The 24,422-nt window shown below is 41.6% G+C and overlaps 1 protein-coding gene across 1 annotated transcript; it reads left to right on the forward strand.

The window, feature by feature from the left end:
- The first annotated feature begins 536 nt into the window (after positions 1–536).
- Positions 537–23,899, forward strand: Ppm1d (protein phosphatase, Mg2+/Mn2+ dependent 1D). The gene is made up of 6 exons (XM_036195284.1): positions 537–540; positions 1,129–1,357; positions 8,903–9,027; positions 15,373–15,563; positions 17,880–18,122; positions 22,441–23,899. Exons 1-6 carry the CDS (start codon positions 537–539, stop codon positions 22,996–22,998), a joined length of 1,350 nt encoding a protein of 449 aa, XP_036051177.1. The 3' UTR covers positions 22,999–23,899.
- Positions 23,900–24,422: the final 523 nt, after the last annotated feature.

Below are 24,422 nucleotides of genomic sequence, written 5' to 3' on the forward strand. Positions count from 1 at the left end.
CCTGGTGTACATACCAAGTTCCAAGCCAGCCAGGCCTATATAGCGAGACCCTGTTTCAGATATCTAACTAACTAAATAAAATTAAACTTGTTAAAATTTGAGTATTTAAAAGTTGTTTAAAAAAAAAAAACAAGTAACTATTTCTGGAAAGATATAATATGTGCTAAGTTTTGATGAAATGGTATCATAACTGTAACATAGAGCTGGGGTGTTGCTTAGTGGCAGAGTACCTGCTTGGCATGTAGGAAGCCTTGGGTTTGATTCCTAACAAAGAAGGCAATCAAAACTAACATATCCTGGCTTCTCCATATAGTTAAGACTGAAAGTTTCATGGAAGTAGAAAATCTATCCTGTGATTTGTTTCTCTCAATATTGGTTTATGGTTTTATTATAGTTATTTATAAATGTTTGGATTAGAGGATTAATTTAAATCCTCAAGTAGTGTGCTGGTTGGTTTTATGTCAACTTGACACAAGCTAGAATCATTTTTGAAGAGGGAACCTTCAGCTGAGAAAATGCTCCCACCACATTGGTCTATGGGTAAGCCTGTGGTGTGTTTTTTTGATTGGTGATTGATATGGAAGGACCCAGTTCACTGTAGGCAGTGCCGCCCCTGGGTTGGTGATCTTAGGTTTTGTAAGAAGGCAGGCTGAGAAAGCTGTGAGGAGCAAGCCAGTAAGTCCTCTTCCATGTTCTCCGCCATTAGTTCCTGCCTCCAGGTTCCTGCCCTGAGTTCCTGCTCTGACTTTGATAATGGAGTATGATATGGAAGTGTAAGATGAAGTAAATCCTTTCTTTCCAGCCAAAGTTGGTTTTGGTCATGGCATTTTACCACAGCAACAGAAACCCTACCTTAGACAAGTAGATCCTGACTTTTCCTCTCTCTTCCCCTCCTTTTCTTTTCATTCTGTACGAGGAGTTGAATCTAGGACCTTGAGAATACTAGGCAGGTGCTCTGCTACATCTGCTACATCTCCAGCTCAAGATGTTTTTCTTAAAACCTTTTTGTTGAACAAATTCAAGTGTTAACATGCTAATTCAATATATGTTGCTTGTTACATTCTAATAACTGTGCTTATGTGTATACCTGGAGAAGTAAAATATAAAATATTTTCTTTCTTATTACAGCAGAATGGCCAAAGACTATGACAGGTCTTCCCAGCACATCCGGGACAACTGCCAGTGTGGTTATCATACGGGGCATGAAGATGTATGTAGCTCATGTAGGTGACTCTGGGGTAGTCCTTGGAATTCAGGATGACCCAAAGGATGATTTTGTCAGAGCTGTGGAGGTGACACAAGACCATAAGCCAGAACTTCCCAAGGAAAGAGAAAGAATCGAAGGACTTGGTGGGAGGTAATCATTTGTTTTGTCTGTCATATTTTGGCTTTGTTTAGCTAGCTGTGTACACTGTCTTTGTCTTTCTGCCTCTCCCTCACCACTCTTACTTAATTGAGACAAAGTTTTGTTATATAGGCCAGCCTGGCATGTAACTGACTGTGTAGCCTAGCCTGCCTACAGCTTGTGATCCTCTGCTTTAGTCTCCTCAATGCTGGGATTATACTTACACATAGCCTTCCTCCTGGCTCCCTTCCTTTCCTTTTGAGACAGAATCTTGTATAGCTGAGCCTGACCTGGAACTCCTAATCTTCCTGCTTCAATATTGACATAGAACGTTCAGAATCCTTACAGAGCACAGCAACTAGTCTATGCCATGTGCCTTGCAGATACTATTTTTATAGTTTATCATAATCCTGGAGTTTAAAAAAAAGGGCTGTCCCTTTTAAGTCCCCTGGGGCTTGTACCATAAATACAGTGACAGGAATGGCATTTTTTTTCCATTTTTGCAGGTCTCCACAGTGTTTACTTTGTCATGGAATGTTAGCTTGGTTGCAATAGCTGGACACACACACTCTCTCTAACTTAATTTTTGTTTGAGACACTTATGTGGACCAGATTGGCCTCAGGCTCACAGAGATCCTCCTACTTCTGCCTTCCAAGTGCTGGGATTAAAATCGTGTGCCACCAAGCCCAGGAGAGAGTAACTTTATTACCTGGAAAGTAGCTTTATTATCCATCATCAGCTATGAGGGTGTGTGCCTGTAAGTTTGAGGTTGTCTCTGGCCCTATAGCAAGTTATAGGCTAGTCTGAGCTTTGTAATAGAGATACTTTCCAAAAAAAAAAAAAAAAATATCATCTGTGCACTCTCTGCCTATTCTGTCTTCATTCCCTTGGCACCCACTGTTATAACTGTGCTTTTTCCAGACTATAGGTAGAACTTGTAGAAGCCCCCACACAAGCTTCTGTAGTGCATGAATTCATCATTTAACTACTTATTCCTGGGTTTATATAGCATAGCCAGCCATTCCTCTGCTGAAAAACTACCTGTAGCATAATGGTCTTCTCATCATGATGGAAACAGTTAACCTTGTACACCTGCTCAGAAAGCTTTGGCATTTCCTGTGGAATTGCCAGACCACATTTTGAAAGACACTTTGCTAATGTGTACATGGCTTCACTTTTAGATTTTTAGTCTTAAACTGGAATTTCAAAAATCTAAGCAATGTAGTGGAAACACAGGTTCATTTTTCCATATGGCAGCCAGTAACTAGTTGGACAATTACACACCTCTTACATTTTTATTTTGTGGAAAGATGGCCTTGAGTTTATCATCTCCTTATACTTTTTCTGGATAAGATAAACAAATGTCAGCTCTGTGGTAGGGCGGTCTTGCTTATTGTAAAATGACCCTAGAATGAAGCTTCATTTGGCTAGAGACTGCATAGACTATACCTTCTGTTTGTAAACACAGTCTCTGTGCAATTTAATTTGTGTACAGACCAGGTAGTTACGGTCTTTATTTTATTTATTTTTGTGTATATGTGTATATGTTTGAATGTATGCCACATGTGCAGGTGACCGTGGAATCCCAAAGAAAGCATTGGATCCCCTAGACCTGGAGTTAGAGGTGATGTGAGTCTCCAGTGAGGCTGCTGGAACTGAACTTGGGTCCTCTGTAAGAGCAGTAATTGCTCTTCACTGCTGAACCAGCACTCTAGCCCTGTAGTTAAAGTCTTGTTAGAAGCTGCTGTTTTCTGGGACATCTGAAACTTTCCAGACCTTGTTGGATATTGGGGCTCATGTCTGCTATCCCAGAATTCTAGAGGGTAAAGCAGAATTGCCATGAGTTGATGGCCAGCCTAAGATACATACTAAATTTTAGGTGGGCCTGAATTGGAGTGAGATCCTGTCTCAAACAAATAAACAAAACCCTCATCTATCTAAAGTTGACTGTGTGGCCTTGTTTATTGAAAACTTAGTTGTTTAGCCAGGTGTGGAGACATGTGCCTGTAACCCCAGCATTTGGAGCAGAGGCAGGGGACTGCCTCAGGTTGGAGGCCAACCTTGTCTACAAAGCAGGTTCCTGAGCAGCCGAGGCCACATAGTAATCCTGAGTCGAAAAAGCTCTTGAGCTGTCATTTCTGTGACCAGATTCCTGGGAATCCTAAGGATTGCTTTCAAGGTTTCCTTTGTTCTTGAAATTACTGTCTTGGATGCCTACAATCTGTGGGAGACCAGCTCCCTTATTTATTTACCCCAGGAACTCTTGAGGAGTGAGGGATAAGAGATTTAGATGGAAATATAGAGGGGAGAGAGACAGGAACACAGGATGGCCTCTGGAGGGCCTGGGTCAAAACCCACCAGCCCCTTCAGTCTCTACTAAAGAGCTTTCAGAGGAATGCCAAGGGGTGGAGCAAAAGACCCCAAACACACAGCCAAGTGCAGACCATCCCAGGCTCCTGGTGACCATGCACGTGGTCCAGCCATCCCCTAATGCAGCCCTGCTGTGTAAAGCAAGCTCAGATCTCAACTAGGAAGCTTTTGTGGGCTCTCACACAATCTTAAATGAATCTGCTTTCAGGCTATAGTCTATTTAATCCTTGCAGAGATAGTTGTACATATACTTGAGTCTTTTTCCATGTTTGTGTGTTTTGTCTTTCATTTACTAGTACTGCGATATCTCTCTGTGTGTGTGTGTGTGTGTGTGTGTGTGTGTGTGTGAGAGAGAGAGAGAGAGAGAGAGAGAGAGAGAGAGAGAGAGACAGAGACAGACAGAGACAGACAGAGTCAGAGAGACAGAGACAGAGTCAGAGAGAGAGAGAGTCTCATGCATGCTAAATAAGCACTTTACGGTTGGGTTGTATCCCCAGCCCTCCCATTAATTAATTTATGCATTTATACATTCATGTATGTATGTACTTATTTATTTTTGAGACAAGATCTCACCATGTAGCTCTGGCTGTACTGGAACTTACCATGTTAGCCTCAATTTTATAGAAATCTGCCTACCTCTGTTTACTGGTTGGGATTAAAGGCATGTGCCACCACACCTGGCCCTAAAAATCTTTTAAATTGATGCATTATTATATTTTCTGTCATTTCTGGAGGTCAGACCCAGGTCCTTCCACATGTTAGACAGAATCTCTGTCACTGATTTGAGTCACTAGTCTCTCTGGTTGGTTGGTTGGTTGGTTGGCTTTTTGAGACAGGGTTTCTCTGTATAGCCCTGGCTGTCCTGGAACTTACAGAGATCTGCCTGCCTCTGCCTCCCAAGAGCTGGGATCAGAGGTGTGTGCCACTGTGTCTGCTGTGTCACTAGTCAATCTCTCTCTCTATCTTTTTCTTTAAGATTTATTTATTTATTATGTATATAGTGTGCTGCCTGCATGTATGCCTGCAGGCCAGAAGAGGACACCAGATCTCATTACAGATGGTTGTGAGCCACCATGTGGTTGTTGGGAATTGAACTCAGGACCTCTGGAAGAGCAGCCAGTGCTCTTAACCTCTGAGCCATCTCTCTAGCCCCGCTAGTCTCTTACTACACATTTCTAGTATTGGTGGCCTGATACTTTCTTAGTTTCTTTTTCCTTTTTTTTTTTTTTTGTGCCTGTGAAAATACTTTTCTAGATTGTTTTATATTTATTTTTAATAATTTATGAACTTTTATTTTATGTGCATTGGTGTGAAGATCCCTTGGAACTGGAATTGCAGACAATTGTGAGCTGCCATGTGGGTGCTGGGAATTGAACCTGGGTCCTCTGGAAGAGTAGCCAGTGCTCTTAACTGATGAGCTATCTCTCCAGCCCTTCTTTTATTTATTTTTTAACTTGAATTTTTAAAGTTAAATTTTTTCATTTTTTAATAGCATTTCAAAAGAGTTTATAGTTTTTGCCTTTTCTCTTAAAAAATACCATCTGGACAGTTGGACACATGCTTTTTGCCATTTGGGAGCAGGTGTCTTTTTGCAAAAATGGAGCCATTTTCTGGTAAGTTATTTCCTGTCTTCCCTCTGTCCCGACCTAGGTGGCTGGCCAGCACTCTTGTTTTTGCAGCCTTCTGTTGATGCGCAGTCGGCTCTCTGCATGTCACCCTGGTCCTCTCCACTTGCCTTTTAATGCAGAGCAGCAGCAGGGGGTGCAGTGAAAGCAGTGTCTTGTAACGTTGCTTTGGTTTTCGACTTTTTTCTTAAACAGTACCACTGTTTGTCTTGTTTTTCAAAGACCATACTATCCTTGCTGATGAAATTTCTAGAGAACTCCTAATGTATTTGTGTTGGAGACAGCTACTGGAATTGCTTCCATGCGGAGGCTCACCTTGTCATTTGTAGTCCTTTAGAAAGAACACTTGGGCTTTAAGATGACTTGAAGACAGAATGCTGGCCTCCATTCTCTTTGTATTTCTCCTATTTCATGCTCCTGTGAATGTCCAGTTCATAGCATTCTCCCCACTTGAGTGTCAGCGTTGAAGAGGCATGAGAAGCGACTGCCTTTGGTCTTACTCTCCTTGTCTTTAGAAATGAAAGTTGGACTTATTCCCCAAAGAGGTGGAGAGTGAAGGGCTTTGTAGAATTCTGCTCTGTATTGACATTTACAGCTCTATGTTGGTATTTCTGGTTCTTCTGTTCTTCTTTTAGTCTTTAACTGTGCTGTCATCATATCAATGGTGACCTCTGGTCACATGTGACTACTTAAGTTTAATCAAAATTAAACTACAGAATGAGTTTCTCATTTCCTACTTACAGTGTTTGCTAGCATTGTGGTTAGTGTAGGACAGTACAGCTTGAACATTTCCCACTGTTGCTCAAATCTCTTGGCTTGACCTTCTATTTCTGTTGCTTGTCCTCTTTAGGTGGACTTGTCTTCTACTTTCTTTCTCCCTTTTAATCTTGTGTGGGATTGTGTGTGTCATGGAAAGTGTGTGGAGGTCAGAGGACAATTAGGATGTTGGTTCCTGCCTTTGAGACAGGGTTTCTTTCCAGTTATTTCTGCTGAATACACCATGCCAGGTGACCAGAAAGCTTCCAAGAATTCTATCTCTATCTCCTAGCTCCCTATAGGAGTGCTGGCATTTCAGACCTCCCTGTGTCTGTGTCTGGCGAATTTTACATGGGTTCTGGAGATCTGGGTTTAGGTTGACAGGCTTGCACAGTGAATATAGTGCATCACTGTAGTCAACCATCACTTTTACTGTATCCTTCTTGCTTGATTGTTTGGTTTTTATTTATTTACTATTTATGTTTCGTTTTATTTATTTATTTTTCTATTATCAGCTTGATACAGTACAAATTCTTATCCTAATAGTGAAATGTTTCCTTCAGGCTTGCCCAGGGTTTGAGTAAAACCAAAACTTATTATAAGCCACAGTCATCCTAGTGTTTCCCCTGCTATGTAGCCTCTTTGGTTCTGTGGGTTGCAGTCTGATTGTTCTTTGCTTTCTATCTAGAATCCACTTATGAGTGAGTACATACCATGTTTGTCCTTCTGGATTTGGGTTACTTCACTCAGGATGATATTTTCTAGTTCCATCCATTTGCCTGCAAATTTCATGCTGTCATTGTTTTTCTCTGCTGAGTAGTACTACTTTGTGTATATGTACCACATTTTCTTAATCTATTCTTCAGTTGACGGGCATTTAGGTTGTTTTCAGAAATGGAAGAAAAAATATATTTTTATTTTTTTAACCATTTATTATATACAGTGTTCTGTCTGCAGGTATATCTGCAGGCCAGAAGAGGGCACCAGATTTCATTATGGATGGTTGTGAGCCACCATGTGGTTGCTGGGAATTGAGCTGAGGACCTCTGGAAGAGCAGCCAGTGCTCTTAACCACAGAGCCATCTCTCCAGCCACGTTTGTTTGGTTTTTAGAGACAGAGTTTCTCTGTAACAGTCCTGGCTGTCCTGGAACTTCCTTTGTAGACCAGGCTGGCTTTGAACCCAAAGAAATTTTCCTGCCTCTTCCTCCTGAGTGCTGAGAGATTAAAGGTGTGCACCTTGGGAATGGAAATCAGGTGGTCAGGCTTGGTGGCAAGCACTTTTACCCCCAGAGCCATCTTGCTGACCCCTCCCTTCAATTTTATTTGGAGATGGGCTCTCATTATGTTGTTTAGGTACCCTCATTTTATGATCCTCCTGCCCAGTCTCCTTAGTGGGTAGGGTTACAGGCACCCACACTATCATACCTTGGGAACTGGTTTGTCTACCTGGTTTTTGAGATGGTCTCTCACTTTGGTCTGACCTTGTGTAGGGTGTATGGCCAGTGAGCTCCAGGGATCCTTACGTCTGCCTCCCCAGCACTGGATTCATCCTAAGCGTGTACTATCAGTACCACCAGGCCTTGATTTTGTTTGGTTCCTGAGGATAGAACTCAAGTTTTCCTGTTTTCATGGCAGGCTCTTTATAGACTCAGTTCTTTCTAGCTCCTCTATTGGCATTAAAAAAAAAAAAAAATCAGAAGGAACTGGAGAGATGGCTTAGTTGTTAGGAGCACTGGCTGCTCTTCCAGAGGGCCTGAGTTCAATTCCCAGCCACTACACACTGGCTCACATCCATCTGTATGTAATGAGATCTGATGCCCTCTTCTGGCATGCAGGAGTACATGCAGCTAATAAATCTTAAAAAAAAAAAAATTAGAGAATTTTTATGTATGTGTGTGTGTGTTAGAGAGCATGACTCAGAGAAACTATGATTAATTTGAAATAAGGGTCAGTTTTCTTTTAAATAAATCCCATTTCAGTCATACCAAACACAGAACGAGCAACCATGTCTTATTATACTTTGATTTTTAACCCCCAAATAATTAACCATACTTAACAAAAGTTTTAGGTACCCTGTGGTGACTAATTCTTTTATATACTAATTAATGATTTTTATTGTTTCTATGGCAAAGTTGTAGGAGGATTTTCCTATTCTGTAACTCCCAAATAAGTATCTATAAAGCTGTTCTCCAGGGCTAGTTTCATGCTTTGAAATATATAGGAATCTTGAGTCTAAACAGGCGTTGAGCCTTCTGTTTCGACCTTCCAAGGAATGAGTCACCATGTGCAGCTCCTATTAGTCTTCAAGTCAGAAACATTGCAGCTGACATTCTTTTGTTTCCTTATTTCCAAGAAACTGGAAGCCCCCTCCCCCCCTTTTTTTTTTTGCGCTGAGGATCAAACTCTGGGCCTTGCGCTTGCTAGGCAAGCGCTCTACCACTGAGCTAAATCCCCAACCCAGGAAAACCCTTTTAAATGTGTTTCCTGTAAATGCTTTCCATTTCTGAGTCTTTTTGACCTTCCCTACTATTGGAATCTTGTCGTCCTATGCTTTTCTTTGTCCTGGCTCTTCATTTTCCTATCATTTGCAGTTGGCTTTGTTCGGCCTACTCCAGTCAATTCCTTTCATGTAAATCCTACCCTGTTTTGTTTGTCTTTTTATAGCAGGAACCTTGGCTTATTATATCTTTGTACTTGAAATGTCATTTTATGATAATGTAATATCATTTTATTAATTCCTTACATATCAGGCTTGGTTATATTTTAATCATTCAGACTACTTGTGAACTTTATTCCCTCTTTAGTGTGATGAACAAGTCTGGAGTGAATCGTGTAGTTTGGAAAAGACCTCGACTCTCTCACAGTGGACCTGTTAGAAGGAGCACAGTCATTGATCAGATTCCTTTTTTGGCTGTAGCAAGAGCACTCGGTAAGATGGATTTATACTTGGTAAAAGCATGCTGTAGTTTCTGCACTATATGGTGCTCAAAGAACAGATGGTATGGAGAGCTGAGGTTTTGCATGGTAAGATGAGAGGCGCTGAAAGTCCTCCAAATGGGCGCTAAGAGTTGAGATACATATTTCAGCACCACTTGTTCTTGGTTCAGGGTTTGTGTTGGAGGTCTTGCTGATTTTCAGCACTCACCCAGGTACATACATACATGCGTGCCCCCGTCCAGGCTTAATGCTAGAATTAAAACTATTTTTTAATATTCTTGCTTACTTCAGCCCTTATCATTCTTAGGCTTCAGCAGTTTTTGTTTGTTCAATTTTAGCTAAATAAATTGTCTATGCCAAAATAAAAATATTTTTTTGTAGATCTGGTTTTAGAATGAAGACTAGAATGTTTTTGTTTTGCTTTGCTTGTCTTTATTTATTTTTGAACAAATAAAAATTTGAGAGAGAACTCGCAATAGTAGGAGGGGCTCAGTGGGAAGAATAGCCTTATTTGGTCTTGGTTTTGAGAAGGTCTCACTCTAGCTAAGGCTAGCCTGATGGCCCTGTGTGGTCCTGTGTGGCCTGTGTGGCCCTGTGTGGCCCTGTGTGGCCTGTGTGGCCCTGTGTGGCCCTGTGTGGCCCTGTGTGGCCTGTGTGGCCCTGTGTGGCCTGTGTGGCCTGTCCTCACAATGGTTCTTCGACTTCAGCCTCCCAGTGGCTGGGCTATAGGTGGGAGTCGCCATCCATTGCTGAGACTAGAGAATTCCAGCTAACGAGATACCTGCTTTGGCTACCCTACATAAGGATAGTTTTCTAAAGAAAATTCTTGGGGCTGGAGAGATGGCTCAGCAGTTAAGAGCACTGACTGCTCTTCCAGAGGACCGGGTTCAGTTCCCAGCACCCACATGGTGGCTCCCAACTGTCTATAACTCCAGTTCCGTGGGATCCGATACCCTCACACAGATACACTTTCAGGCAAAACACCAATGCATGTAAAAATAAATTCTCTGAGAAAATACCAATTTATTTCTGCTAAGTAGATACCTGAGTACACTGGTGTCAGGTGTTTTGGTAGGCTTTGGAGGTGTAATGCAGATAGGTAGACTGTTGTCACAGAATAAAGCCATGTAGTTAGGGAGTACGGTAGGCAATGAAGAAGTAAATGAAGTAATTTTAGATTAGGAAATACCTTGAAAGGAAGAAACAGAGTGCCGCAATAAAGAAGAATTTAGAAAGGAAAAGTACTTTACACAGTGTGACTGAAATGCCACTTTTAGGGAATATTACTTTAGCTGCAACTTGAAAGTAGGGAATGGGCTGGTTTTGTGAAAAATATATCAGGCATGTATCCTGATGTGGGGAAGATTGTACAGTCTATCAGGAATTTTCAAATTTCTGCAATTGGGCTGGGGTTGTGGCTCACTTGCTAGACCAGCCTAGCATATACAAAGCCCGGAGTTTGATTCCAGTACTGAATAAACTAGGAGTCATGGTGTATACGTGTAATGTCAGTACTTAGGAGGTGGAGACAGAAGGATCAGAAGTTCAAGGTCATCTTCAATTACATAATGAGTTTGATTCAAGCTCTATTGGCATACAAGACAGCTGGTCTCAAAAATGAACAAAAAGGTTGCAGTTGGTGAGGTAGACATGAGGAGTTGCAGTCAGAGCACAGGCACACTAAAAATATTGTGATTTTTAAGACTAGATAATAAAAATTAAATTGTAAGAGATAGTTGAATGTTGTATGCCTCCCAGTGTGTGATGTACTGAGGAGGACATAATTTCCTTTATGTACTGTTCTGCCCCAAAATGGGGAAGCTCAGTCTAGATTAAAAGAGTCTAGAGAAATGTTACACTCTGGGTGAAGTGGCTCATGCCTTTAATTCCAGGAGGCAAATTTGGGTAGGCAGATCTCTGTGAGTTCAAGGCCAGCTTGGTCTACTAGAGTTCCATGTTGGCTGGGACCATGCCTCAATAATAAACAATTAGGTTATAGTAAATATTATCTGAAGCATAATGTGATGGCTCATGCCTGTAATCCCAGCATTCAGAAAGCAGAGGGAGTAAGATTCTTCAGGTTTGAGACTAGCCCAGTCAGTGAGTTCTTGGTTAGCTAGAACTACATAGTGAGATTCTGTCTCCAAAACCCCAAAATACTGGGCCAAGGAAATGGCCCAGTAAAGCTACAGGTTAAAGGTACTTTTCACCATGCCTGACATCTTGATTTTGTTTCTGGGTCCCATGTAGTCAGAGAGAGAGCCTTCTCCCTCAAGTTGTCCTCAGATCTCTGCGTGCATCTCCTGCACATGTACACCCCCACTCATGTGTGCACACATATCCAAATAAAAAAATGGAATAATGTTTAAAAACAACCGACAAATAGTTGATATGCATATGGAAAACCGTTCAACTTCACTAGTTATAAGAGAAATGAGAATCAAAACTACATTGAGATCTCATCTTACTCCAGTCAGAATGACATTCCTGTAGAAAATTCAAATACAGGTGAGGATGTGGACTAAACAACAGGGAAAATATCAAAAAGTAGTTGAATCTACGAGACAAGTATTGGGTCTTCTTTGTCTTTTGTTTTGTTTTTTGAGACAGGGTTTCTTTGCGTAGCCCTGGCTGTCCTGAAACTTGCTCTGTAGACCAGGATGGTCTCAAACAGAGATCTATCTGCCTGACTCAGTCTCCTGAGTGCTGGGATTAAAGGCATGCACCACCACCCACCTTTGTCTTACTTTTATCACTGTGTATAATGTATTTTGATCATCCTCATCCTCATTACTCCTTTTGTGTCCCCCCCCCCCCCCCAGTCTTTCTTCCCGTCTGTGTGTATGTGCACATGTGCATGTGTGTGGTCCACTCAGTGTAACTGGCATTGCTTGCATGAGCATGGGTAATCACTGCTTATTGGAGTGTGCACAACTTCCCAGCAGCTGTGTCACTGAAGAAAACATTTCCCATTCCTAGCAACATTTAACTGCCAGTGGCGCCTCAGTGGGGTGTTGCATTCTGTTTTCTGATTTTTTTCAAGACGGGTTTCTCTGTGCAGCTTTGGAGCCTTTCTTGGAACTCACTCTGTAGACCAGGCTGGCCTCGAACTCACAGAGATCCACCTGCCTCTGCCTCCCGAGTGCTGGGTTCAAAGGTGTGTGCCACCACCACCTGACATTGTATTCTGTTTTGATATTTGTAGTTGTGTTTGTTTTGAGGCAGGGTCTCACTGTGTAGCCTATTCATGATCATTGAGCTTCTGATTTCTGAGAACTGAGATTAGAGGTGTGTGTTTTTTCCACACCTAAACACATCCACAACTTTTTGTTTCTTTGTTTTTTTAGACAGTGTCTTGCTGTGAAGCCCTAGAAAGCTTAGCAATCACTTTAGACAAGGGTTCTCAACCTTCCTGATGCTTCAACCCTTTGGTTTCTCAACCTTCCTGATACTTCGACCCTTTAATGCAGTCCCTCATGTTGTGGGGACCCCAACCATAAAATTATTTTCATTGCTACTTTATAACTAATTTTGCTACTGTTATGAATCATAATATAAACATCTGACATGCAATGACTGTGAAAGTGTTGTGTGGGCTCTGATGGTGTTGTGACCCACAGGTTGAGAACTTTAGAGATGACTCTGACCTTGAATTTACTTTATAGTCTAGTCTGAACTTATATTGACTTGACTTTATAGTCTAGTCTTGCCTTGAATCCTCCTTCCTCATTCTTTGGGCTTATACTGTCACACCCAACTGATTTTTGCCATTTTAGTTGATAAGTCATGAGTTAACAATAAAACTGTTATGTGTGCCTTGACCATAACAATTTCAAAATCAAGAGGCAGGTGCAATGCCTCTAATTTCAGCATTTATGGGGTTGGGGATTTAGTTCAGTGGTAGAGTGCAAGGCTCTGGGTTCGATCCTCAGCTCAAAAAAAAAAAAAATTTAGCATTTATGTAGGCTAAGACCAGGAAATGGTGTGTTTGAGGCTAGCCCAGTGAGACTTGCCTCAAACAACAACCCTCTTCCACCTAAAACTAAGTAATGTATTTGAGGCTGGGACTATAGCCTAGTTGTAGATTGCTTGCCTAACGTGTCCAAGGCCCAAGTTTAACCCCCCCCCCCCCCCCCGACTTCATCCCAGCACGTAAGAGGCACATTGGTTGTTATTGGTTGTTAATGAGTAGTCTGTTGTTCTTTTCAGTGCTAGATTGATCTTGGGCCTTACATATATCAGAAAGGTGTGCTCAACCACTGAAGTCTGCCCATGGCTCTGAAGCCACTTAGGGAACTGGCTGTAAGATAAATGTGTAGTGCTGTTTGTATGAAATGCAGTAAGTACAAGATCTTTATCCTCATGAGCTAAGGAAGTGGAAAGGCATTCATCAAGTGATTGTTTGCCTGGAGAGCTGAGCTGTTAACCACTTATATCTCAGCTATCCTTTTCACTAGGGAAGTGTAGGCAGGAGGCTGAGTTCAAGACCAGTCTGGGCTGCCTGATGAAATTTTGTCTTAAAAATGAGAAGAAACAAACAGAAAAAAAAAAAAAAAAAAAAAAAAAAAAACTGAGGGAAAAGATTGATAGTGGTTGAACCCTTCCCTGGTCTGACCTAGGTCTTAGGTGGACCTCACAATGAGAAGAGACTGAAGGGTTTGTCGCATACATTTACAGAGTGGTGTAGCTGGCACCATCCCTCAACTGTGTGTGCTCACGCCTATGGAGGGCTGATGGGTCAAGAGCACATGTGCCACAGTGCTCTCCCGGGGGTTAGAGAACATCTCCCAAGATTTTCCTCTATCGTGCGGGGAATTTAGTTCAGGATGTTAGGCTTGGTTGTAAGTGCTTTTACCCACCAAATCATCTCATTGACTCCTCTTCCTCCTTCCTTCCCTCCCTCCCTCTTTTTTTTTTTTTAAAGATGTGGTCTCATATAGCACAGGCTAACTTGAAGAACTGGCTCTGAGGCTGAGCTAGTCTAAGACTTGATTCTCCTGCCTTCACTTGACAAGTGCTGGTATTATAAGCAATGACTATTTACCACTACTGGCTTCAAGATTTATGTTAGAACAGGTTACTGTGATTATAGTTTTGAGACTAGACCTCTGGAGCTGGGATAGGTCAGCCACAGGGTGGAGGCAGGCAGCCACAGAGTTGATGGCATTTTGGGGGAAGTTGGTTGCTGGTTTTCTTTAGACTTGCTAGATTAGCTGTCAGGTGCTACACTCAGGATCTAGCAAAGAGCTCTCTAGAACTGGAGGAACTGCTCCTGGTGTCATTCCAGCGCCCTCTATTGAGAGAAAAGGGGAAATGACCTCACCAAGGAGGCAACTACCTGCCAGTGCTGGGGGCTCCCCCTTTGACTATCAGAAATGATATTCTGCGATGTAGTAAGCATGAATGGTGATGACTTTAAAAATTCAGACTGTAGGCTGGGCAGCATTGGTTCATACCTTTAATCCCAGCACTCAGGAAACAGAGCCAGGTGGATCTCTGTGAGTTTGAGGCCAGCCTGGGCTACAAAGCGAGTTCCAGGAAAGGTGCAAAGCTACACAAAGAAACCTGGTCTGGGAGTTGGGGGGAGCCCTAGGAGGAAGTGGGCTGAGAAAAAGATAGCCATTGGTTTTTCTCTGTACAAATGATATTACCCATGCATAATTTCCTCTTACTCAGTTCACCTGTATTTTTATTATCCTACTGGACTGAGAAGGAACTTCAGTGTTGTACTAGAAATGGCAGTCAAGGGGTAGTTTTCTTTTTCATTGTTGTTTAAAAAACAGTTAAATAAATATATACTATTACTTAGCTCTGATTCTGGGGATTAAACCCAGGTCTTTGCACATGCTCAGCAAGCACTCTTGTTTTGATATATATCTCTACCCCATGGCCTAGTTTTGATTTAAATGTTTTAAGTATGTCTGTACTTTGAGAAATTTTCTCTCATGCCCACTTGTCTGCATTCTACACGCCCCCTCTGCCATTAGTCCGCATTGTTTCCCCTAGACAGTTTCATTCCGTAAATACGTGATTTTATGTACCCACTTAAAATGTAGGGGCCACAGATGAGAGAAAACGTGGGGTCTTCTGAGACTGCTTAGTTCATCTTGCATTTTCCTTTAGCACTGCTTTAAGGTTAAGGGAGCTGTTTGCTGCCAGTCCCTTGCTAGTTCTTCAGCATGGTGAGGGAGTTCTCTTGTCCCTAGTGCATTAGCATGGGCTTTGGGTATTGTCAGGGCTGTTCTGCACCTATGGGAAATGCACCTGGGGATTCTGCTGATGTGACACTCTTGTCTTGAAAGTAATAATTACTGCATCTTCTGTTCCCTTCACCCAGGTGACTTGTGGAGCTATGATTTCTTCAGTGGTAAGTTTGTGGTGTCACCTGAACCAGACACAAGTGTCCACACTCTTGACCCCCAGAAGCACAAGTATATTATCCTGGGAAGTGATGGGCTTTGGAATATGATTCCACCTCAAGATGCCATCTCCATGTGCCAAGACCAAGAGGAGAAAAAATGCTTAATGGTGAGAAGCCACTCAGTGGTTTGATACTGTCTGAAATGTTTGGGTTGTTTTGTCTGTGGTCATGAGTCTAGCTAAAGGATGTTCATCTTCTGTCTTGTCATTCTGAACAAACCTCATAACCATTTCCAATGACTGTCCTCCTTTTCCCTTGCGCCTTTCAACCACTGGGCTTTTTTGTTCCTATGTACTTGCCTACTTTGAATATTTCCTATGAGTATGGTCATATACCTCAGGGCCTTTTCTATCTAGCATTCACTTAGCATAATGTGTAGAGTGGTGTTGGTTTTCTGGCACTAAGGATTGGGTTCAGAATGTAACAGATGCTGGGCAAGTGCGGTATCCCTGAGCTGCACTGCCAGCCTTTTTTTTTTTTTTTTGTTTGCTTTACTTTACTAAGATAAGGGTCTCTTGAATTGTTTGGATTGTTTGGGTTGACTAGAATTTGGGTCTAATTTTGGGATTAATCCTTCCGTTTTACCTTCCTGTAGTTGAGATTGCATGCATGCACCACCATGCCTCATGTTCAGTCCTCAGCACCTAATAAGGCAAACAAACAGACTCTATAAATATCCATCTCATCAAATTGTGAGTTTGTTAAAGCTAAGACCTGTTGAAGTCCATTTTTATTACCCAGAGACTTAGTGTTTTGTAGTTAGTGGTTATGGGATAACAAAAATGAGATAACTTGTGGGCGGTGGTGGCGCATGCCCTTATCTCAGCACTCTGGGAGGCAGAGGAGAGGCAGGTGGCCTGGAGACATACAGTGAGTTAGTTCTAGGACAGCCAGAGTTGTATAGGGAGACCCTGTCTCAAAACCAACCAAACAACCCCCAAGGCTTGTGTGGAATTATTTTTCTCCATGGAGCTTTGCTGTGAAGAAAAGCAGATCTGCTGAAAAAGTGAAAGGCAAAGGAATCCTTCACAGTGAGTCCTCCTGATGTCCTGAAGGGTGTGGGAATTCAGGAATTAGTGGTCCACACTGGCACTGCCGTTGGTCAGTTTAGATGCATACTTTACGCCTTTTATTTGCTTTTTTTCTTTTTTTGAGACAGGCTCTCATTTAGCCCAGTCTGGTTTCAGAGTCAAGGAGCTGAGGCTGGCCTTGCACTCCTGATCTTCCTGCCTTCCTAAGTGATATGATTCCAAGTGTGCACCATCATGCATGTCTTGCCTTTTTTCATCACTGAAATTAGAATCCTTTTTCCAAATGGTGTATAATAATTTCATAGGCAGTGATTTTTCTTTTATGGTACATAAAATGTTTCTGTACTCAAAGCTCATGATACTCCACTTTAAAACCACTTCTGAGTATAGTAGTGAACATCTGTAATCATGGTACCTGGGACACAAGGCGGGAAGACCGCCAGTTCCAGGCCAGCCTGGGCTACATAATGAGCTCTAGGATGTACTAGGCTATCTCTGTGAGTTATCAGCGTGGGTCCCTGGTCTTGTGCACCAGTGATCTTCCTACCATTTCCTGAGTAGCTGGCACTACTGGTACATGTCACCATGGTTGGCTCAGAAGCTCCCCTTTTGGAGGAAATTGGCTTCTGCAGCATTTTTTTCTACCACGCCTAATTGTCTTCTTTGTTAAATTATATTATAATAGCTTACTTCCTTTTAAAGATGATGTCTCTGTAACTTTGCTAAAGTTAGTGATAAAAACACCAGAATGAACCCTTGTTGCTGTTTGTTTTGAAGCAGGTCTCCTTTATATCCCAGAGGTTCCTCTTCTTCAGCCTCTCCAGTGCTGAGATTAGAGGCTTGCACCCTCACACCGGGCACATGTGCGCCAAATTTAACCACAAAATTTTATTTATTTTTTTGTTTTTGAGGCTAGGTCTCTATAGCTCTGGCTGTCCTGGAACTTACCAGGCTGGCCTGAAACTCACAGAGATCTGCCTATCTCTCTCTGTCTTGGAGTACTGAGATTGAAGGCATGCATCATTTGCCCTGCCAACTTTATTTTGTTTTTTAAAAACATTATTTTACCATGATTAATAGAGATTTTGGATAGTGTTGAGAATTGAATTTTATTTACTTATTTGGTCACACTTAGCATTGTTTTTAATAAAAATATTTCTTACATTTTTGTTTTAATGTGTTTATGCATGTGGTTGTATATGTGTGTTGGTCAGAGAACAACTTGAATGGGAGCTAGTCCCTCCTGTGTGGGTTTAGGGGACTGAACTGGAGAAATTGAATCATTAGGCTTGATGACAGACACCTTCACCCTAGGTTTTAAATTTGATATATATGTGTTGGTAAGTCAATGAGAATTAATGTTCTTCCTTCCCCTTGTTCTTTTAAATACAGGGTGAGCAAGGACAGTCCTGTGCCAAAATGCTTGTGAATCGAGCACTTGGCCGCTGGAGGCAGCGCATGCTCCGTGCAGATAACACGAGTGCCATTGTTATCTGCATCTCTCCAGGAGTAGACAGTCAGGGGAACTTCACCAATGAAGATGAGCTCTTTCTGAACCTGACTGATAGCCCTACTTACAACAGCCAAGAAACCTGTGTGATGACTCCTTCCCCAAGTTCTACACCACCAGTCAAGGTATTCAGTGCTACAGGGGTAGGTGTGTGTGTATGTGTACGATGTCATGTAGTTTTCTGAGACGTGGAGCTCAACCACATACTTTAGAATGGCTGGTCAAGTCCCAGGTTTTCTGTACCTTCCCAGCCTGGGATTACAACCATGTACAAGCCTCACCTTTTACATGGATGCTGGGGATCAAAACTCAGGTCCTAGTACTTACACAGGGACACTTTCCTGCCTGAGAGTCCCCAGCCCATTTTACAGTTTGAAAGTTATATTAGGCCGGGCGGTGGTGGCGGCACACACCTTTAATCCCAGTACTCAGGAGGCAGAGGAGGCAAATCTCAGTGAGTTTGAGGCCAGCCTGGTTTACAAAGAGTTCAGGTGGCTAGAGAGATGGCTCAGAGGTTAAGAGCACTGGCTGTTCTTCCAGAGGTCCTGAGTTCAATTCCCAGCATCCACATGGCAGCTCACAACTGTCTGTGATTCTAGTTCCAGGGAATTCGACACCTTCACACAGACACACTTGCAGGCAAAACACCAATGCACATAAAATAAATAAATAAATCTTTAAAAAAAAAAAAAAAAAAAGAGTTCCAGGACAGGCTCCAAAGCTACATAGAGAAACCTTATCTTGAAAAAAAATAAAACACCCTCCCCAAGAAAAGGGAAGTTACGTTAGTGTTATATAAAATTCATGCTTAGAGTATTTATTTTATTGTGTATTATTTACATTTCTATTGCTGATAAAACACCATAACCAAGACAGCTTATAAAAGGAAGTGTTTAATTTGGCTTATAGTTACAGAGGATTAGAGTCCATGATGGCAGAGTGGAAGAACAGCTGAAAGCTTTTTTTAATTTTATTTTTATGTGTATGAGTGTTTTGCTTGAATGTATGTCTGTTCACTTTGTGTATGCCTGGTGCCCTGGGAGGTTAGAAGAGAGCATTGGATCCCCTGGAGCTGGAAATATGGATAGTTGTGAATTGAATCTGAGCCCTCTGGAACACAAGTTCTCTTCACTGCTGAGGCATTTGTTAGCCCTGGGAGTCTCTCAAGTCTTTTGAAACCTCAAAGTCTGCCCTCAGTGACGCACATCCCCCAGCAAGATCATATCTCCTAATTCTCCCCAAACAGTTCTACCAGTTTGTTTGTTTGTTTTTGAGATAGGGTTTCTGTGTATAGCCCTAGCTGTCCTGGAACTGGCTCTGTAGACCTGCCTGTCTCTGCCTCCCAAGTGTCAGGATTAAAGGTTTGTGGCCCCGTACAAACTCTCAAGTATGTAGCCCATGGTGACCTCAGACTAATTGTGTAGTTGAGGATGACCTTGAATTCCTGGTTCTCAAGTGCTGGGATTACATTTATCTGCAATCATACCTGTTTGATTAAAACAGAAATTTAGATTTTAATTAAATTCAAGAAAATGTTGGATTTTTGCTATATAATGTATTTCTTGCAAGAATCCCTTTACCTCTGCTCAATATTTAGCCAGGTCTTTGTGAATGCTGGGCACACTGCCCCTAAGCCTGAATAGCTATGATCACAGTTTGAGCGGACTTGTAACTTAGATCGAAGTGATTTTCCCCTGTGCTGGGCATCAAACCAGGCAAGCACTTTGCCACAGAGTTGCACTCTTTTTTTTTTTTTTCCAGAGCTGAGGATCGAACCCAGGGCCTTGTGCTTGCTAGGCAAGCGCTCTACCACAAATCCCCAACCCCAAGAGTTGCACTCTTAACCTTTACTCTAATTTTCTTTTCTTTTTGAGACAAGGTTTCTCTGTGTAACGCTGACTGTCCTGGAACTCCCTGTGTAGATCAGTCTATCCTTGAACTCAAAGAGATCTGCTTGCCTCTGCCTCCCAAATACTGTGATTAAATTCATGCACCACCACGCCCAGCTTCTTTTTAAATCTATTGCTGTGTGGGTGTGTGTCCCACAGTGCATGTCGGGGTCAGAGAACAACTTTGTGGAGCTGTTTTCTCCTCTTGCCTTTGTGTGGGTTCTGGGGAGTGAACTAAGTTTGCCAGGCTTTTATGTTGAAAGCATCTTTGCCTTACATACTGAACTATTTCACCAGCCCACAGTACTTATAAATCCAAATTTTTGTTTATTTGATGTTAGTTTTTTGAAATAGGGTCTTCTGTATCACAGGCTAGCTTCAAACTCGTTCTATACCCGAAGCTGGCTGTGAACTCCTGATTATTTTGCCTTCATCTCTCTCTCCTTTATTTTTTATTTTTTATTTTTTATTTTTTTTTTTGGTTTTTCAAGACAGGGTTTCTCCATGTAGCTTTGTGCCTTTCCTGACCAGGCTTGACTTGAACTCACAGAGATCCACCTGCCTCTGCCTCCCGAGTGCTGGGATTACAGGCGTGCGCCACCACTGCCTGGCATTCTACTGCCACTCTTAACTAGGTCCCTTGGTAACCTGTTTTGTCAGTTGATGTCTGGTGTCTGATGTTTGTGGGATGGGCAAATTACTATCTGAGTTTTCATTATGTAATTGCTTTAATGTTTGTACTTTACATTTTCTACATGGATAATAGTCACAAATTAGAATTTAGGAAGGGGCGCTGAGGAGATGGCGTAGTGGTTAAGAGCACTGGCTGCTCTTCCTAAGGACCCGGGTTCAATTCCTAGCACTCACAAAGCAGCTCACAACTGTCTGTAACTCCAGTTCCAGGGGACCAGGGGACCTACACACTGACAAAACACCAATACACATAAGATAAAAAATAAATTATAAAAAAGAATTTAGGAAGGAAAAATTTTAAAAAGAAAACTTAAGAAAATTTTCACTTATAGTGAGATCTCTCCATCACCAATGTTTAAAGCTAGCTAATTTTAACAAGTTTTTGTTAAGAGGCCATTTAGAGAAATGGGGATGTAGCTGGGTTGGCAGAGAGCTTGCCTAGCACACATGAAGCCCTGGGCTTGATTCTTTGTACTATATAAATCTGAGCGTTGTCCTGTTCCTGTAATCTAGCACCAGTAAGTAGAGGTAAGAGAATCAGAAATTCAGGGTCATGTTTAGTTATATAGCAAGTTCAAGTCCAGCTTAGATTACATGACACACTGTCCCCAGTTTTTTCTGAAAAGGCCACTGAGGACCATGACATAGCTTGACGACAGTGCTTGCTGCCTGAGTTCAGTCCTGGGACCTGCTGAATAATAGGAGAGAACACATGTAGTAACTTCCCTGACTTCTGCACATACATAGTGTGGTGTGTGTGCTTACACACAGTTTTGAAAAGTGCAATTAACAAAAATTTTTAATTACATTTATTTTGTGTGTACATATGTGTTTACACATAACATGCCATGGCAGTGTGCATGTATGAAGATTCTAGGACAGTCTGTGGGCATTGGTTCTTTCCTTCCACCATGTGGGTCAAGGAGACTTGAACTCAAGCTGTCAGGCTTGGCAGTAAGTGCTTTACCCTGCTGAGCTTTCTCACTGGCCCAATAATGTACTTTTTAAAAAGGTGATGGAGACTTTGAAGTTATTTGTACATTATATAAATATATATGATGAGAATAATGTAAGCCTGTAGGTCTTTAATGCATTAAATAGGAATTTTCTCTTTTTCACCCTAATTGGGTCATCATATATTAAAATTCAGAATGTGTTTATGTAGGTAGGTTGGCCTTGTTTGATTTATCAGAAAGTTGAAATGTTGTTATTGGCTTGTCAAGATAAGTTTTTCATGGGCTTATGGGAGAAAAAAAGGTTTTTGTGTAAAATAATTTGAGTAATTTCTTCAGTAGTTTTATTACTGCACATAAATGAAAGTATAGAGTTTGGGCTGGCAACAGTGGCAAACACCTTTAATCTTAGCGCTGGGGAGATGGAAGCAGGGAGATCTTTTGAGTTCAAGGCCAGCCTGGTTTATATAGTGAGATCTAGGACAGCTACAAAGAGAAACCCCTGCCTCATTAAATTTATGGGTAAAGAAATTAAAACATCAATAAGCAGTAAATTTGCTCTTTTCTGCATCTGGCACAGTGTGAATGAATGACTTGGTACAGTGTGTGCCTGTGGCTGTTCTGAGGGTCTGTTTGGAAGCTTTGCAGCATCTTTTGGTCCAAGCTGGAGTTGAGACATACCTGTGAGCCAACAAGTCTTTTCCGTCTGTTGTGATGAAGGTGGGATTCCTTCTCTGATACCTTTGGATTGATTACTTTCTTTGCAGCACCACCCCACCCCCAACCTGGTGCAGTAAATATATGGTGAAGGAACTGAGTGCATTCCATGGTTTTGTCTTAACGTCATTAAGAACTTACTGTGTTACTTTGAGTTTTTAGGATAATTGTTTTTCCTTTTCTTTTTCTAGTCACTGGAAGAAGATCCATGGCCAAGATTGAACTCTAAGGACCATATACCTGCCCTAGTTCGTAGTAATGCCTTCTCAGAGAAATTTTTAGAGGTCCCAGCTGAGATAGCTCGAGGGAGTATCCAGACTGTAGTGATGACCTCAAAAGATTCAGAGGCCCTTGAAGAAAACTGTCCCAAAGCCCTGACTTTAAGGATTCATGATACTTTGACTAATACCCTGTCTGTTGGCCTTGTGCCCACCAATTCCACAAATACCATCATGGACCAGAAAAATTTAAAGATGTCAACTCCAGGTCAGATGAAAGCTCAAGAAGTTGAAAGGACCCCTCCGGCCAATTTTAAAAGGACATTAGAAGAATCCAACTCTGGCCCGCTCCTGAAGAAACACCGACGAAATGGCTTAAGTCGAAGTAGTGGGGCCCAGGCGTCGAGCCTCCCTGCAGCATCCCAGCGCAGGCACTCGGTCAAACTGACCATGCGGCGTAGACTCAGGGGTCAGAAGAAGATGGGAAATCCTCTCCTACAGCCGCACCGGAAAACTGTGTGTGTGTGCTGAGATGGACCTGGGAAGTGGGGTTCTCCCTACGTAGGATGTGAGGGCTTTTTAAATTTGGTGCCGAAGTTGAACTTTTTTTTAAAAGGGACAAAATAAAGAGTATACAGTTAGACTTTTTGGAATTTAACAGTTTTATCCTGGCCTTGTACTTGCCTGTATTATAAATGTGAATTTTGTAGATGTAGGGTATAAGTTGCTGTAAAATGTGTGTAAATTTGTATCCTTTACACCAGTTCAGTCTCTTACTCTAACACACAGTAATTATGACAACAGGGCTAATGTTGAAGAAAAAATCAGAAGAATCTCTAAGATTTTAAATGTGTTTAAACTTTTTAAAATGCTTATTACACACTTGTATACACCACTTGTGAAGAACACATTACTTTTTAAAGAAAATTAGTAAGCAAACTGGAAAAGTGATGTATTTTCCTAGTGATCTGTGCTCCACTTAATGTTTCCTAGGGACCATTAGTGTCTTTTAAAAATATTTTATTTCTCATTTCATAATCCATAACTAAACATTTCACAGGAAAAGCATTGAGCCACGCTAACGTAGCTGATTTTATTCTCCTTGTCCACTTAATACCATGCAGTATCTCTTGACTTCAGTAGCATTTTTCTAGAACAGTACACCTGATGTGCTTACTGAAATCTCTGGCATAGAAGGAGGTGTGTTTGCTTAAAACACCATCATTTGTCTCAGATCAGTGGCATTAGGACATATAGTTACTCTCTTCTAGTGTTTGCTTAAAATACGTGAAGTTTTTCTATTGCTGTTTTAATCTATTGCTATTTCAATAACAGATGGTGCTGCTAATCCCAACATTTCCTAAATTATTTTATATCATACAGTTTTCATTGATTATACGAGTATGTCCATCTAATAAATCAGTGAACTGTTGCTCTTTATGTTGCTGGCATTTTGTTGGTGACTCTTAATAGTAGGTACAACTGACAGTCAGTTGTGTGATATATTTGTGCTTTCTTGACTAGAAATACATATAATACTCATTTTTTGCATTCTGAGTTCTTATTTTAATATAGATCACATAGAAACAAACTAAATACCTAACAGTATGATTCAGTTAATAGTTTGCAAGTGTTCAGTAAAACTCTGGCCCCTTTCTCTGGTAATCCATTAAAACCTAAAGGGAAATACTATAGTATAAGAGTATATAAATGCTGTGTGTGTGTAATTGTACTCTTAAAGTGTCTATTTGGAACAAGAACCCTCATTGAGGGATGGGGGTGTGTCTGAGTTGGTAGAGTGCTTGTCTCACACATGAAGTCCTGGGTTTGATCCCAGCAATGCATAAACCGGGTTTGTTGGCATATGCCTGTAACCGTGTACTAAGAAGGGAAAGGCAGGAGGATCAGGGGTTCAAAGTCATCCTCAGCTACAAAGTTATAGGCCAACCTGAGAT

Source organism: Onychomys torridus, chromosome 8 (genome assembly GCF_903995425.1).
Source record: "Onychomys torridus chromosome 8, mOncTor1.1, whole genome shotgun sequence".
Lineage (NCBI taxonomy): Eukaryota > Metazoa > Chordata > Mammalia > Rodentia > Cricetidae > Onychomys > Onychomys torridus.